The sequence below is a fragment of the Haematobia irritans genome, chromosome 5 (assembly GCF_050003625.1).
Source record: "Haematobia irritans isolate KBUSLIRL chromosome 5, ASM5000362v1, whole genome shotgun sequence".
Taxonomy (NCBI): Eukaryota; Metazoa; Arthropoda; class Insecta; order Diptera; family Muscidae; genus Haematobia; species Haematobia irritans.
The window spans coordinates 78,428,410-78,445,329 of record NC_134401.1 but is presented as its reverse complement, the minus strand read 5'-3'; the positions used below and the strand labels follow the sequence as shown (position 1 = coordinate 78,445,329).

The window sequence follows — 16,920 nt, the reverse complement described above, 5'->3', positions numbered from 1 at the left end:
TTTACTACAAGTGTAGCTTAACCAACAGAGGAAAATAATGTTTGTCAAATTTCCTCTACTTGCAGCAAAACTATCAACCAATTATCAGAATAATTTCAGGCAGTTCATTAAACCCAACAATGAACCACGCTTGAACCTTCCGAAAATAGGTTTTACATGATAGCTGGCTTATGCCGAAATAAATTCGTACAAACATATCTCTTTTCGTTTGCCACCGTCAAATCATCGATTTGAGTGCAGTTGGCTGGGTTTATTTTGAGCGTGCTTCCTCTTTTTCCGAAACGTGCGTCCATCCAACCATCTTGCAGTCTATAGGGCTTTGCCCAAATAAATTTGTCAAACATTCTTTTCCTCTGATGGTTAAGCTACACTTGTAGTTTAGTCAATGGAAGTTTTATTTATTTTTTTTTTATTTATTTATTTACACGGCTAATAGCAGCCGGGACATTACAAAATATAACAATTCAATTAAATATAATTCTATATTACAATTGGGCCAGAAGGGACCCTATAGGTCAGTAAGGACCACAGCGAGTCAGAAGGGACTCCAAGTTAGTTAGTCGAGATGGGTCAGGAGGGACCCCGTTGAGCCAGTAAGGGCTCCGCGGAACTCGATAGGGTTCAACATATATCAACAAATGGGTCAGAAGGGACTCCATATACTCCGTTGAGCCAAAAAGGCTTAAAGTTCCAGCAGTCAGAGTATGGGCGCATCGTGTGTTTTAGAAATGGGCCAGAAAGGACCCTCCGAGCCTTTAGGCCAGTAAGTGCCACCGTATTATAGGGACTCCCGCCGTTAGATGAATAAAGCAGGCTCCAGTGTATACCTGAAAATTAGAAGGCGACAACCCTTGGCTCAGCAACATTATTGTCCAACTTAAGTATAATTTCCTTTATGGCAGGAATCGACTCAGATAACGAGAACAATGTATACACCGAGTTATAGTTTCTAGACAAAACGTTAAGCGGATTAAATAATTCATAGTTGTGTCTACAAAAGTCAGTCTTTAAGAGTACAAAGTTCCTAGTTAAGCGATTAGGAACATTATAGCGAGGTTAGGTAGTGTGAATCAGTATCTCCTTTAATTAGTTTAGTGAGAAATACAATACCATGCATGAACCTTCTACGCTCAAGAGATGGAAGATCAATTAATAAAAGACGGCTAGAATAAGGAGGCAAGTCGTATAAATTATTCCAGCCAAGCCCTCTCAAAGCAAAAATAAGAAACTGCTTCTGGACAGATTCAACACGATCAATATAATAACGATAACTTGGTGACCAGACAACACATGCGTACTCTAATATCGGCCTAACCAGCTGAAATAAAAAACAACAACAATTTTAAGAAATTCTCAACTATATGGCGGGACATTCGAATTTAGTAAATCTATTTGCATCATTTTTACCTATTTTTATACCCTCCACCATAGGGTATATTAACTTTGTCATTCCGTTTGTAACACATCGAAATATTGCTCTATTGCTGAGTCGATCTGAGCATGTCCGTCCGTCCGTCTGTTGAAATCATGCTAACTTCCGAACGAAATAAGCTATCGACTTGAAACTTGGCACATGTAGTTGTTATTGATGTAGGTCGGATGGTATTGCAAATGGGCCATATCGGTCCACTTTTACGTATAGCCCCCATATAAACGGAACCCCAAATTTGGCTTGCGAGGCCTCTAAGAGAAGCAAATTTCATCCGATCCGGCTGAAATTTGGTACAGGGTGTTAGTATATGGTCTCTAACAACCATGCAAAAATTGGTCCACATCTGTCAATAATTATATATAGCCCCCATATAAACCGATCCCCAGATTTGGCTTGCGGAGCCTCTAAGAGAAGAAAATGTCACATGATCTGGCTGAAATTTGGTACATGGTGTTAGTATATGGTCTCTAACCACGATGCAAAAATTTGTCGAAATCGGTCCATAATTATATATAGCCCCCATGTAAAATGATCCCCAGATTTGACCTCCGGAGCCCCTTGGAAGAGCAAAAGTCATCGGATTCGGTTGAAATTGGGTACGTGATGTTAGTATATGGTATCCAACAACCATGCATGAATTGGTTCATATCAGTCCATAATTATATATAGCCCCCATATAAACCGATCCCCAGATTTGACCTCCGGAGCCCTTTGGAAGAGCAAAATTCACCCAATCCGGTTGAAATTTGGTACGTGGTGTTAGTATATGGTCTCTAACAACCATGCAAAAAATTGGTCCATGCCGGTTTTAATTATATAACCCACATTTAAACCAATCCCCAGATTTGACCTCCGCAGCTCTTAGAAGACCAAAATTCATCGGATCCGGTTAAGATTTGGTACGTGGTGAAATTTATGCATTGTGGAGTATATGGCCGCTAAGAACCATGCCAAAATTGGTCCATAGCCGTCTATAGTTAGGTTAGGTTATGTGGCAGCCCGATGTATCAGGCTCACTTAGACTATTCAGTCCATTGTGATACCACAGTGGTGAACTACTCTCTATAGTCTATAGTTATATATAGCCAATCCCCAAAAGTAATCTAGCAAAATTTTATTTCTATAGAAAATTTTGTCAAAATTTTATTACTATAGAAAATTTTGTCAACATTTTATTTCGATAGAAAATTTTGTTAAAATTGTATTTCTATAGAAAATTTTGTCAAAATTTTATTACTATAGAAATTTATGTCAAAATTTTATTTCTATAGAAAATTGTGTAAAAATTTTATTTCTATAGAAAATTTTGTCAAAATTTTATTTCTATAGAAAATTTTGTCAACATTTTATTTCTATAGAAAATTTTGTCAAACTGAATTATATAGTATTTAATCGACCTTTTTTGTTTAATATATACTCCGTATGGACTAACTTACAATTGAGTAGACGGTGTTAAGAAGTTTTAAGAAACCTTGCCATCGGCAAGTGTTACCGCAACCCAAGTAATTCGATTGTGGATGGCAGTCTTTAGTACAAGTTCAATGCAATCCATGGTGGAGGGTACATAAGATTCGGCCTGGCCGAAATTACGGTCGTTTATACTTGTTTGCTCTTTTTTAGGTCATTTATGTAATGTACACAAAAAATTTATATTGTGATGTAAACTTTTGGCAAATTTTAATTAAGACGTAGTACGAGGGTTGCCCTTTATATTTCGTGATTGAACAACAGTTGTCTTCCAAGAATTCAGAAAAACACTGAAAAAAATATTGGTCATGAGGTCAAAGATTTCATGTCTTTAAAATACGAATGCAAATTTTGCTTAGCATAGAGGATATAGGATATGTTTTTCAACACTTTATTTTAATGACGTTCTTTACTTGCATAATTTCTACTGGAAGTCTAGTCATAATTTCGAAAATAAAGTTGTCTTTAATTCGTTTTTAAAGGACTTTGATCCGCTTCTTTGGCTCGGAATCAATACCAGAATTTTTAAAGTAAAGGCAAAATCTTTGGAACCGGGCATTCTTTTTCTCTGTAAACCAATCGCCGAACACGGATTACTCTTCACTATGACAAAAAACTACTAAAGAAAACTACATTTTTGTGCACTCAAAACATCGAATAACTTCTTTTTATTCTCGATAAAAATAAAATGGGAGGTCAACGTTTTTCGACAACTGAAGAAGCGGCTGATGCGTTCAGAATGTAAGTTTTGGAGGTATTTCAATCGGAGTGACAAAAGAAGTTCGACAAATGGCTCTTAATGGGGAATATTTTGGAAAACTCTAAAGAAATTGTCGATGATTAATATGTTGTTTTTATTCTTGAACTTCGAAATATATGATGCAAACCTTGTAATTTATGTGAACTCGAATAAAATTACATAGGCTTTAGGGCCTTGCGCACCCAGAGAAGGAATAGGATCACCCGAAACATGTTTCAAAAGCAAAATATTATTTTTGAAAGGAGAACACGGAATATGTTTGTCGCAACCATGTTATTTTGTAGAAAATTATCTATCTGATTTCGGCAACCATGTGTATGGTTGCCGAGAAAATAACATTTTTGCGACAAATCCATATTCACCGTCCACGGTTTGTTGAGTGTATGTTCTTTTATGTTTTGCGATCTGTGTTTTTCTAAATTTGAAACGGATAAAGCGTAGTTTTAGACTTGGCACTGCACGCACTCTAAAGACGGACATTTAGCTATCCTGGGGAGCTTTTCGGGTAGAAGTGTTATGACATCTTCGAAACAGGCGCTAATTTTTTGCCTAACCACGATATATAATACATCTTTTCCTTTCTGATCCAGGTTTTGTTAATCACACTGGAAACAATATATCAATGTATCTTAAGATTTATGTTACACTGCAAAAAGCATGCCCAGTCCCAAAGATTTGTTTGTATACATTTGTGTGTTGGTATTGATTTCGAGCCAGAGAAGCGGAGAATTAAAGTAGAGATGATTTTCAGACACAGCTCTCTTTTAAAATTGAGTTTTGCGTACTTGATTCTAGGAAACAAATTTTTATTTTATTTGAGTTTTGCGTACTTGATTCCAGGAAACAAATTTTTATTTATTCGTTTTTAGAGCTTTTTTGTGTTACCGAAGTCCTTTAAAAATGTTTTAATGACAACTTTTTGCATATTACTCGAAACAGCGGAATGTCTACATAAAGCCGAGTCATGTAGAAATTCCGCTATGTTTCAAGTAAATATTGGTATCTTTATATGAAAGAAAATTTTGTTTGACTAAAGTAAACATGGTTTTATAGATTTTGAAAATTCTTCAAAATAATGAAATTGTCTCCAGATTTGCTGACTTTTTGTATCTTGATTACAAAGCAAAAAAGCGTTCAGAAATAGGACATGTTTTTCAACATTTATTGTAAAGACGTTGTTTACTTGAAACATATCATAATTTCTACTTGAAGTCGAGTCGGAATTTGAAAATTGAAGTGATTAGTAAAAGATTTCCATAGCACATGAAGAAAAAATAAGAAAAAACGAATAAAATAGAACTTGTGTCCTAGTATGAAGAACGCAAAACTCAAATTTAAAATAGAATTGTTTCATAGATATGTGTATTCCGCTTCTTTGGCCCGGAATTAATAATGTAATGTGAGAAAAATGTTTTTTAAAATTCTATATAAAATTTGACTCCTTATATAAGGTAGTAAACTGTTGACATTACGATTTATTCATCATTGTCTTCTCAACAAATTCTGTGATGTTTTTTTTTTGCATTTCGAAGCATAATTCCGTTTTTGCCGTGTGTTTTATGACTAAGTTTAATTTTATTTTGATTTGTATACAGCTTTAGATTTTTCTAGAAAATTTTATTGTCTTTGGTGATATTTTAAGGTAACTTCGCTCTTGTCATCTAAAGAGCTTAATGTCATTTGGCTTAGAAATAAAAATAGCCATATCTATAATTCAGATACAGCAAGTCTTGTTTGGTATAGAACAATACTTGGTATAATACATAATTGTAGCAATAATTATAGCCATAGTTAACTAAACTTTTAACAATGAAAGCAATTACTAATAGGTGAAAATCCCAATGGGGAAGCATACTGCATGTCCATGTGTTCCCATGTGTGATAGCCGCAGGACGACAGGCGTCCTGTATTCCCAACAATTTATGAGGTAACTCGTTCTATTTGTATGGTACTATGTTTCACATTATACTTAGGGCCACTTGCCAATTGTGTAGCTTGCATTAGGATGCTATTGCTATCGGCAAGAAAGTCTGAAAGCGTAAAGAACATTATATGACTGGTCGGATATGATAGAATAAGGCAGCATGGCTTTTGGCCAATTTGATATGTATTACCTATGACTAAGTGCGCCATTAACACGTTGTGGTTGGAAGTATGACTCCAAACGTTAAGGTGATGGACCGATCTGTATAAATCAATTGCCATTATTTGGTTATTAATTAATGGGCAAATATAATTGGCAACTTACTTCACTCCCTCAATATCAAGGAAATCCATTTCGAGATCATTCATCGAAAAGCCCTGAGGTACTGAATCCATTAGTATGTGTATGGACTCTTTGAAAAGGTTGAGTGTTGTCATAATGACAATGACGGAAAATAGCAAGGTACATAATGGATCAAGGATAACTGCGGTTGGCTGCAAAGAATAGAAAATCATTAGTTAATGGATTTATATTTAGCTACAAGGGGAAAATATGTCAGGATTTTTTACAATTGTCAGCTAAAGATTAATTAATGTTTGAATCTTTAAAGTGTGCATTACTGGTATGCTAACATAAACATTTCGCTATATTATTTATATATGTGGTATTTCTATAAGGTCAAATGTTTGAAAGTGGCGTCTTCTACGTCTCATATCGACAAATTTGTTTTTGCTGATGCTTTTTGTAAATTGAGATTTCCAAATACATTTATTTTTTAGATTTTGCCGAGGTTAGGTTTAGGTATAGTGGCAGCCCGTTACTGTAGGCTCACTCAGATTATTCAGTTCATTGTGATACCATAGTGGTGAACTTCTCCATTATCACTGAGTGCTGCCCGATTCTATGTTTAGCTCAATGTCATGCGACCTCCATTTTGTAGCCGAGTCCGAGCGGTGTTTCCTTATTTGTCAAAGAAATGATTTTAAACTGTATTTTGCATAGAGGGGGTTTGTCTTCCGATGCTTTCCCTACATAGTAAAATCTCATTTTTTCTTTGCAAAGTGTTTATTTGTAATCTATCGAAGTATCGGGTTTCGGCCATAGTGTATAGCTTATTAATCAGGATGATAAAGTAAGTCGATCTGGGTATACACATCTGGATTTTTTTAATACTGATTTGAAGTTGCTTGACGATTTTTTAGATCCGTAAATATAATATTTGACCACGGTTAAAGTCGTATCATATTTAATTTATCTTCTACGTTTTTAGATTTCAAACTTTTCTTTTCTTCTCGTCCTTTCTAAGGGTATATGACCTTGTTAATTTAGTCATCATTTGGCAATCGTTATGCTCGAATTCAATGGCATGGCGACTGAAAATTGTCGTGTGTCTAAAGTTGCGTTACACCAATGACTCCGACACAATGCTTTGGTGGCTTATGAACAATATTAAGAGTTGTCATCAAGTCCGATTTCCCCATGTTAAGTATGATTCATATTGGTCTTTTAATATATATTTATATCCCGATTTTACATCTCTCACTTAGATGAGATATTGAAGATTCCTTCCAGAATTAGAATGAATTGAATGAAAAAATGGTTGTCACAAATGCATAACTCATATGGTCCATAAATCCTTATAATTTACTGTAGACGAGATATTAAACGATTTTCCACCATTTCGCCATATCATATCCGTAGCAAAAATCTTCATGTTTTCATAGAAAACTCTTTTATTTATACTGTATAAAGCCGTATATACTTATAGTTATTCAATAATGTCGCGTTTCGAGATGATTACTGAGAGTTTCAGTACATGTTTTTTAAATACTGGGTAACCACGCCGTGGGAGACTACAAAAAAGATAATATTTTTCACGTTCCATACCCATTACTACACAAAAAAAAAAATTTTTTTGATTTCAATCACGAAAATCGCGGATTCAATTATTTTTTTAATTGAAATGTCTTCAATTAAGAAAATGATATTATCAATCACCAATTTTGATTGAAAACCAACACGATTTTCTATTAAAAATTTAATTGACTTTTGTCACGGCATCAATCATTTGTGTCATTGAGTCAACGCGATTTTCAATTAAAAATTTAATTGACTTTTGTCACGGAATCAATTAATTGTGTGATTGAATCAATTAAAAACGTGATTGATTCCTAACATAACATTCAATCACAGTTTTAATTGAATCAATTAAAATTTTAATTAATTTCGCGACAAAAATCAATCAACTATTTGATTGATTCCATTGATATTGGCAATAAATTTCAATCAAAAGATGTATATATTGCGCCCCCAAAATCTTATTTAGTTTTATTTGAAATAAAAGAAAATATATGTTTCTTATAAAACATATTCAATATTTTAGTATTTTTTGAATTATGCAATAGACAAATAAATTTCGTTCTTCTGATTTGTGTGTTTTGTTCTAACATAACATACACATACAATTACTATAAATAACAACTATAGGGTGAAAAAATAAACTATATAAATTATTATCTTCCTTATCATAATAACCATGTCAGCATGTTCCTTCTAATATGTAGATGCGCCTAGATTTCCAATAAATCAGCAGCCTGTAAGCTAAATTAGTTTTTCTGAAAGTAAACAGAATAATTCGAATTTAATTTTGTTCAATTAAAAGTTAATTTTTTTGAACATTACCTGCATAGTTCAATTCTTAGTTCCAGATTGCAGATTTATAATCTTCTCTTGCAGTTGTAGTCTTTTAGCATAAAAAGGTGTATTAAGGAGCTTGGTAATTTAATTTTAGTAACAGTCTATTAAAATTTGAACCAATCAAATACAAAAATAATGGCAAAGCAATGTAATAAAGGGTGATTTGTTAAGAGCTTGATAACTTTTTTTAAAAAAAAAACGCATAAAATTTGCAAAATCTCATCGGTTCTTTATTTGAAACGTTAGATTGGTCCATGACATTTACTTTTTGAAGATAATTTCATTTAAATGTTGACCGCGGCTGCGTCTTAGGTGGTCCATTCGGAAAGTCCAATTTTGGGCAACTTTTTCGAGCATTTCGGCCGGAATAGCCCGAATTTCTTCGGAAATGTTGTCTTCCAAAGCTGGAATAGTTGCTGGCTTATTTCTGTAGACTTTAGACTTGACGTAGCCCCACAAAAAATAGTCTAAAGGCGTCAAATCGCATGATCTTGGTGGCCAACTTACCGGTCCATTTCTTGAGATGAATTGTTCTCCGAAGTTTTCCCTCAAAATGGCCATAGAATCGCGAGCTGTGTGGCATGTAGCGCCATCTTGTTGAAACCACATGTCAACCAAGTTCAGTTCTTCCATTTTTGGCAACAAAAAGTTTGTTAGCATCGAACGATAGCGATCGCCATTCACCGTAACGTTGCGTCCAACAGCATCTTTGAAAAAATACGGTCCAATGATTCCACCAGCGTACAAACCACACCAAACAGTGCATTTTTCGGGATGCATGGGCAGTTCTTGAACGGCTTCTGGTTGCTCTTCACTCCAAATGCGGCAATTTTGCTTATTTACGTAGCCATTCAACCAGAAATGAGCCTCATCGCTGAACAAAATTTGTCGATAAAAAAGCGGATTTTCTGCCACTGATTTTGGTAATAAAATTCAATGATTTGCAAGCGTTGCTCGTTAGTAAGTCTATTCATGATGAAATGTCAAAGCATACTGAGCATCTTTCTCTTTGACACCATGTCTGAAATCCCACGTGATCTGTCAAATACTAATGCATGAAAATCCTAACCTCAAAAGAATCACCCTTTATAATTATATTGATGATACTTTGCAAATTCTGGAAATAGAAAAGATATAAATGGAAAATACATATTTTTATTATTTTCGGATATTTGTCATATTTTTAAATCCAAAAGAAAGAACTTTTTACCATTACATAATTCAGCTCATTAGTCTATATATCATATTGATGCCCTTATTCCAGAGTACGCTAAGTCGACTTAGCATGTTTTGATGGAGTTCGCTGTTTTTTATTCGGATTGATGTGAATTGCATCCTGTCAAAAGTTCGAATTTATTGCACATTTCTATCAAAAGTTATGGTTAATATTGTACTTAGCTTGTGACTAAAGTTTTAAAAAATGTCGAATTCAAAAAGGGCAAAAATCTTTGTTCGGTCTAAAGTGATCTAAGTCATTTTTAGCCAGGTACACACAAAAAAATTTTTATTTTGATTCAATCACGAAATTAATTGATCCAATTAATTTTTTAATTGAAATGTCTTCAATCACAGAAATGATAGTATCAATTAAAAAATTAATTGACAGTCAATTAAAAAATTAATTGATCCAATTAAAAAATTAATTGATACTATTAAAAAATTAATTGATGCTATTAATTTGTGTGATTGATTTTTATTTCAATTAAAAAATTTGTTGTTTCAATTAAATTTTTAATTGAATATTTTTTAAAACTCAATTAAGATTTTAATTGGAAAAATTTTCGTGACATTTTTTTCTGTGTACTATTATCACTATTTTGAGTTCGTACCTACAAAAAAAAATTTATAAAAAATATGATTTTAAAATAAGGGATTAAAATAAGGGATTTTCTATCTTTTACGGGTTTTGAGAAATTTCAAAAAACAAAACTTGTTTCCTGTTTCCTGTAAAATTCACTTTTTAGACTTAGCGCACTTTGAAATGTAGACATCGATATATACTGCTCTCTACTTGGGTTCAAACTGAAAAAGGCAGGTAAAACAAAAATGCAAATTAATGCCTACGCTACTTCGCAACTTAAAGGTGAATCTTCCAATAAACCCATACCGCTCTTGGTTTTAAGAAAACTAGGATTAAAAAAAAAATTATAATTGTAAAAGATCAATACGGTACCTTTTGATTGCAAACATACTCTTATATATTTGATAAAATGATGGAGTTGATGGGATTGATTGTCAATTTCACGAAATAAAATTGGTCACTAAAAGAAATAAATAAAAAAAATATATTATATTAGTCCGTTTAATGTAAACAGGCTTCAATGGAAAACGATATTCCTATTTCACAATTTCTTACCTTCAATAAACGTAGATTGTTTTCCATTTCTACAATACCACAAAACACAAATACAGGTCATTTCAAATGCGTTCTCTCATATATATATTTTCAAACCTTTACCACGTGGCCATTTGTTGTTGCACACTTTATTTATTTCAACCCTTTGCTATGAATTGTTGTTGCGTTCAAAATATTTATGCCCAGCCGTTCGCTACACAGAAAAAAAATTCACGAAAATTTTTCCAATTAAAATCTTAATTGAGTTTTAAAAAATATTCAATTAAAAATTTAATTGAATCAACAAATTTTTTAATTGAAATAAAAATCAATCACACAAATTAATAGTATCAATTAATTTTTTAATTGCCTCTCAATTAATTTTTTAATTGATACTATCATTTCTGTGATTGAAGACATTTCAATTAAAAAATTAATTGGATCAATTAATTTCGTGATTGAATCAGAAAAAAATTTTTTTGTGTGTACGAGTTACTGCCACAGACTGATCCCCCATCATACATTGTTGAATAAATACCCATTCTCTTGTTCTCTTTTCGCTCTCTCCATTGCTCAAAATTATTCAATTTCAATCACAAAGGTGATTGGATCAATCACATGTGTAATTGGAAACGGAAAATTTTTCAATCACGTTTGTAATTGAAAATTATTTCCGAATTGATTAACAAATTGATTGAATCAATTAATATTTTAATTGGAAACGTAATAAATATCAATCATTTTTTTAATTGGTTTTTATTCGGATTTGATTAAATAATCAATTAACATATTAATTGAATCCGTTTCCAAATTCAATTAAGTGTTTAATTGAATCCATGGAATATGGATTTATGTCCACTTAGACCATAGGTGGTTCATTGCTGGTCCCCAAACTACGCCGGGATAATCCCATCATCTGGTATAATGTCATTCAGATCTGCCTTGTAAATGCCATTACTACGTCGAATGATTTAATTAAAACTACTACTTTAAAACAGACTACTACTAATTTATACCAGAGAAATGCGTTTCTATGCTAAGACAAATTCGCTTCGTATTTTAAGGACAAGAAATCTTTGGTTTCAAACAATCTTTTTTACCAAATTATTTGGTTCATACTTACATAAAGCTTAATAAATATTGATGCAATAAAAACTCCAGAACTTTGTACAAGATCACCGATGGCGTGAATCATAGCTGCTCTTAAATTCAAGTTTTTGTGGCTTCTGAAAAAAATTAAAAGGGTAATTTTATTAAAACAAAGTTTATGGGGCAAATGACCGGATTCTGCGGCAAAAAGTCAGTTTTCGGTAGTTTAAATTGGAAAAACTGATAACTTCATTCTGTTTCAGACATCCCAGTAGCTCGAAATACAAAATATTAGAAACATATGGCAACTCATTGCTTTTAAAACATGCTGCCAGAGTTGGCTGTTTTTTAATAGTTAAACATTTTGAATCGGTAGTCAAAAAACACATTGTAGAAAATTGGCTGTAAAAAATAAACTAATAAGCGAATCTACATTATGTAAAACGAAAAATATTACTACAGGTACGTAAAATAATATAAAAAATATTAAAAAATCGTTTGTGTTTGTGCGAAAAGAAATGCGTTGTGTTAAAGTGGTAACTTTTTGTTTTAAAATTTTCATGTAATGTTTGTGTTTCGTGGAATAGTACTTTCAGTATTCACGTGTATCGCCAACATTTTGGTATGGGAAGAAAGGTTACTGTGTGTACGTTCATGTGGTTTTAATTCCGACAGCGTCCGGCTTACAATAAAAACATTTGAAAAATAAAAAAAAATCAGTGTTTTTAAAAATAAAAAATTTTGAACTCGTAACATTTTGACTGCAAAACGGTCGGTTAAGAAAAAATGTAATATTTTCGCTCGAGCCAAACAAAAATGGAAGAAACACAAAGAGCAGATGCGTCCCATTGGCTGTTTGCGGGAAATGCTTCACTAAATAGAAATAAATGTTATAATTAAGACTTGATCATGCAAAGAAGGACTCGATGATTCACAGAATAAGGGTTCTTTTCAATAGAGCCATCTTTGTGTGCAATTTGAAGCAAATTAAGTGCAATAAAGTGCATATAAGGTGAACGATATATATGAAAGCTATATCTAAATCTTAACCGATTTCTTCCAAAATCAATAGGGCTCTATCCTAAATTTGGCATGCATTGCTAGAATGTTAATTCTGCTCCCTGTGCAAAAATCGGAGTAAAACATTGGTCTTTGTGGTCACATTTGTATCAATCGGACGAAGCATATATATGGGAGCTATATCTAAATCTGAACCGATTTCAACAAAATTTATCACACTTGCAAATAGCCTTTGTGCAAAATTTGAAAAAAAAAATCGGGGTGAAACTATGTCTTCATGGGCCTTACATGTGCGTAATGGGTTTAATATATATATGGGAGCTATATCTAAATCTGAACCGATTTCTTCCAAAATCAATAGTGCTCTATCCTGAGCAAATACACATACGTGTGCAAAGTTTAAAGTCAATTGGTCTAAAGTTGCGATCTAAACATTGAATACAAAACCACAGTCTAGTGCAGGGTATAAATATTAACGGTTTCAGTGAGTGTGTCAGTGGGCGGCTCGATCTGAAAATTTATATGAGCTCTTCTGACGTTATGTACAACATATGTTCCACATTTTAAACCGATAATTGCATTTTTGTAGTTTTTGACTCAAAATCCGGTCGTTGGCAAAATTTTATTTCTATAGAAATTGTATTTCTATAAAATTTTGCAATTTTTTTTTTTACTTTTATTTCTATAGAAAATTTTGCAAAATTTTATTTACCATATAATTTTGTTTTCTAAATTTTATTTCTTTTTATATTTTTTTCAAAAATTTATTTCTATAGAAAATTTTGTCAAAAAATTTTTTTTCTATAGAAAATTTTGACAAAATGTTTTTTCATTATTGTTGTTTTTGATTTCAGCTTAAAACCATGCATTGACTAATCTACAAGTGTAGCTTAACCAACAGAGGAAAAGTATGCTTGAAAAATGTACACAGAAAAAAATTTCCGTAGTTAAACTAACGCTAAATTTAACTTATTTTTATTGCAAAAAAAATATTTGTTAGTAGTTAAATTTTATTACTTTTTGCGAAATTTTCCACAGCCCAAAGAAATTTTCGTTTTTTTAAGTATGTCTCAAATATTTTATGAACTAAACGTGAGTATAAAGTTTGATGACCGTTCACATAAGTTCAATATGAACTAAAGCAAATGAAATTTTTCGTACGATTCCCAAAAATAGTAAGAATGAACTACTGTATGGTTAAAATGGTAATGATTTGGCGCCAATGATTTTCTTCTTAACTTTTAGTTAATATTTTCTTCTATTAGAGGGTGTAATTTCGTGAACTGTAATTAAAAAGTACAACAGGGCATTACATTTTCCTGGTTTTAACGACGCTTTGGGGAAATCTCAAAATGTGTAGCAAAATTTAGTTCAGTTTTCGTACGAGTTAGTTTATTCTTCCTATAAAACAGTTTACTTTTTTTCGGTGTATTTGGGCAAAGCCCTATAGACTGCAAGATGGTTGGATGTACAGCTGTTTCGGAATTACCACATTCCTCATCAGCATCCTCTACTTGCAGCAAAACCATCAACCAATTATCAGAATAAATTCGGGTAATTCACTCAACCCAAAGTGAACTACACTTGAACCTTCCGAAAAAAGGCTTGATAGACGGCTACTGCCTAAACAAATTTGCAAGCATATCTTTTTTCCTTTGCCAAACTCAAATCATCGATGTAGTTAGCTGGGTTTGTTTTTGAGCGTGCTTCCTCTATCTTCATTCGTTTTTTTTGTTTTATTTCTATAGAAAATTTTCTCAAAATTTAATTTCTTACTTATGCTCACTGATACTCACTGCTAAAACGAAAACTTGACTCCAATTTTCAAATTCCTCTACTACATTTATCGACTGAAAATCATAAATGCATTTTTATGAAATTGCCTAAAAAATTATAAGTATTTCCCATATTAAATACCCTGCACCACACTGTGACCAAGGCATTAGCTGTGCCCAAGATTTTGTAGACAAAAATTTGACAAAATATTGTCCAAATCGGGTCAGTTTTAAATATCATAGCACTCAAAAAATTTGAAGGATTTGAGATTTTATCGAAATCTAAATATAAAGTTGTTCAGGGTATATTATAGTCGGTCCCACCCGATTTCAATCTTTCCTTATTTGGTTTTTACTAAAATTGTGTTTCGTCCAATAACGTTACATTTAAATTTTAAATACATAGATTTTGTAGATGTGTATACAATTTTGTCTAAATCGGTTCAGATTCAAATTCATGCATATGGGAATGTAAACCTTTATATAGCTCGCAGCGAATTTGAAGTATTTGAGATGGTATCAATAATTTCGGTCCACAATGTGTTGAAGGGTATAATACAATGAGCCCCGTTCGACTTTGAACTTTCTTTAGTTGTCTATAAATACATACAGACTGTTGGTATCTGCTAATATTGTGATGGATATTTATATCATTATTTTATTTATTAAACATAGGACCGACATTGCCTTTGAAATATAGAGTTCAATTGACATCAACTGTGAAAGTAAGATCCTTTTTGCACACATAAATAAATACGATAATTTATATCGATCCATTTACGGCACCCCCCACAATAGAACTACAAATTAGTGGTATTAAAATGAGTTATAGTTATATTACCCGGAGTCGAAGTCGAGGCTGATGAAAAATGCTGGACTCGGCGTCGAGCAAAATTGGCTCGACTCCACAGCCCTGATGTTGACCGCGACTCACAGTGCTTCGATCCCACACTGAAAAAAATATTGTCGTGAGGCCAAAGATTACATGTCCTTAAAATACGAATGCAAATTTTGCTTAGCTTAGAAGACGAATATAAAGTGTTTTTCCTTGTCCAAAAGTCGATACACTTTTCAATAAAGCCGTGTTGTCCTTATAATTAAGGGATTTGACTTAAAAATTGGTATCATAACATGAAAGAAAAATTTTTTGGGCTAAGGTCAAAATTAATGAAATTGTCTTTAAATATGTTGTCGTTTTGCATCTTGACAACAAAGCAAAAAATCGTTCACAAATAGTTTTTCAACACTTTATTGTAAAGACGTTTTTACTTGAAACGTAGCATAATTTCTACTGCAAGTCGTGTCTGAATTTTGAAAGTAAAGTTTTGTTAACTTGTTTTTAAAGGACTTTTATAGCATATGAAGAATAAAAGCTAAATACCAAAATTGTTAAAGTAAAGACAAAATCTTTGGAACCGGGCATGCTTTTTTTTCAGTGCATACACCGAAAGAATTCTCTTCGTTAATTTTACGAAGAATTCTTCATTAACTATTCTTCCTGAATTCTTCATTAAAATAACGAAATTTTCATTCATTTTCGTAAATTTTACGAAGAACATTTTACGAATATACGAAACTTCTACGAAACATTCTACATTAACTTTTCTTCGTAAAAAGTTCGTACTTTTAACGAAACTTTCTTCACATTTCATGAATTTTGTGAAGAAGTTTTTACGAATATTTTACGAAACATTCTGCGTTAAAATTTCTTCATAAAAAGTACGAAACATTTTCTTTGAAATAACGAAGAAGTTTCATTGAAGTTGTAAAATTTCCGTTCACGGCATTAAATTGTCTTTTATAATGTGCTTGAGTGTATTCCTTTATTCTATTTTTTTATGCAAGTCTATGCTACTTCTCATTTGGGTGATAGCGCGCTATGAATAAAAGTGAAGCAATAAAACTAAAAATTATTCAAAAACTTAAGATGTAAAGTAGTGATGTCATTTTTCACACTTGCAACTACAACCAAATGCACTTTCCACTATAATTTTTTTTTCTAAAAGTTCGAACATTTTTCAGAAAAAAGTACGAAAGTTTTTCATAAAAAGTACGAACCTATTTCAAAAAACTACGAAAATTTTTCATAAAAAGTACGAAACATTTTCATAAAAAGAACGAATTTGTTTCATAAAAAGTACGAAAATTTTTCATAAAAAGTACGAAGATTCTTCATAAAAAGTACGAATTTTTTTCATACAAACTACGAAAATTTTGGAAGAACTTTTCTTCGTAAAAAGTACGAAATATTTCGTACTTTTAATGAAAAGTTTCTTTGGTTGTAAAACAATGACTAATTTCGTACTTTTAACGAAATTTTTCGTTCTTTTTACGAAGAAAATTCTTTCGGTGTACAAGGAATGGACAAAAATAGAAGGAGACTCATTTTCCTCCGCATCATGACAGCTCATACTAGTATAT

At 32.3% G+C, this 16,920-nt stretch overlaps 1 protein-coding gene across 9 annotated transcripts in view; it reads right to left on the bottom strand.

Moving 5' to 3' along the window:
* Window positions 1-5,255: 5,255 nt before the first annotated feature.
* ZnT41F (Zinc transporter 41F) overlaps window positions 5,256-16,920 on the bottom strand; it is an 89,454-nt gene continuing 77,789 nt past the window's right edge. For 8 of the 9 annotated variants that reach the window (XM_075310240.1, XM_075310242.1, XM_075310237.1 and 5 more), the window contains exons 7-10: window positions 11,739-11,841; window positions 5,908-6,077; window positions 5,774-5,844; window positions 5,256-5,689 (exon numbers count right to left, since the gene is read on the bottom strand). In XM_075310240.1, the coding sequence (XP_075166355.1) occupies window positions 5,580-5,689; window positions 5,774-5,844; window positions 5,908-6,077; window positions 11,739-11,841 (454 nt within the window). In that variant the 3' untranslated portion in view covers window positions 5,256-5,579. The remainder of the gene's footprint in view (window positions 5,690-5,773; window positions 5,845-5,907; window positions 6,078-11,738; window positions 11,842-16,920) is intronic. The other variant, XM_075310245.1, reaches the window with a different exon arrangement.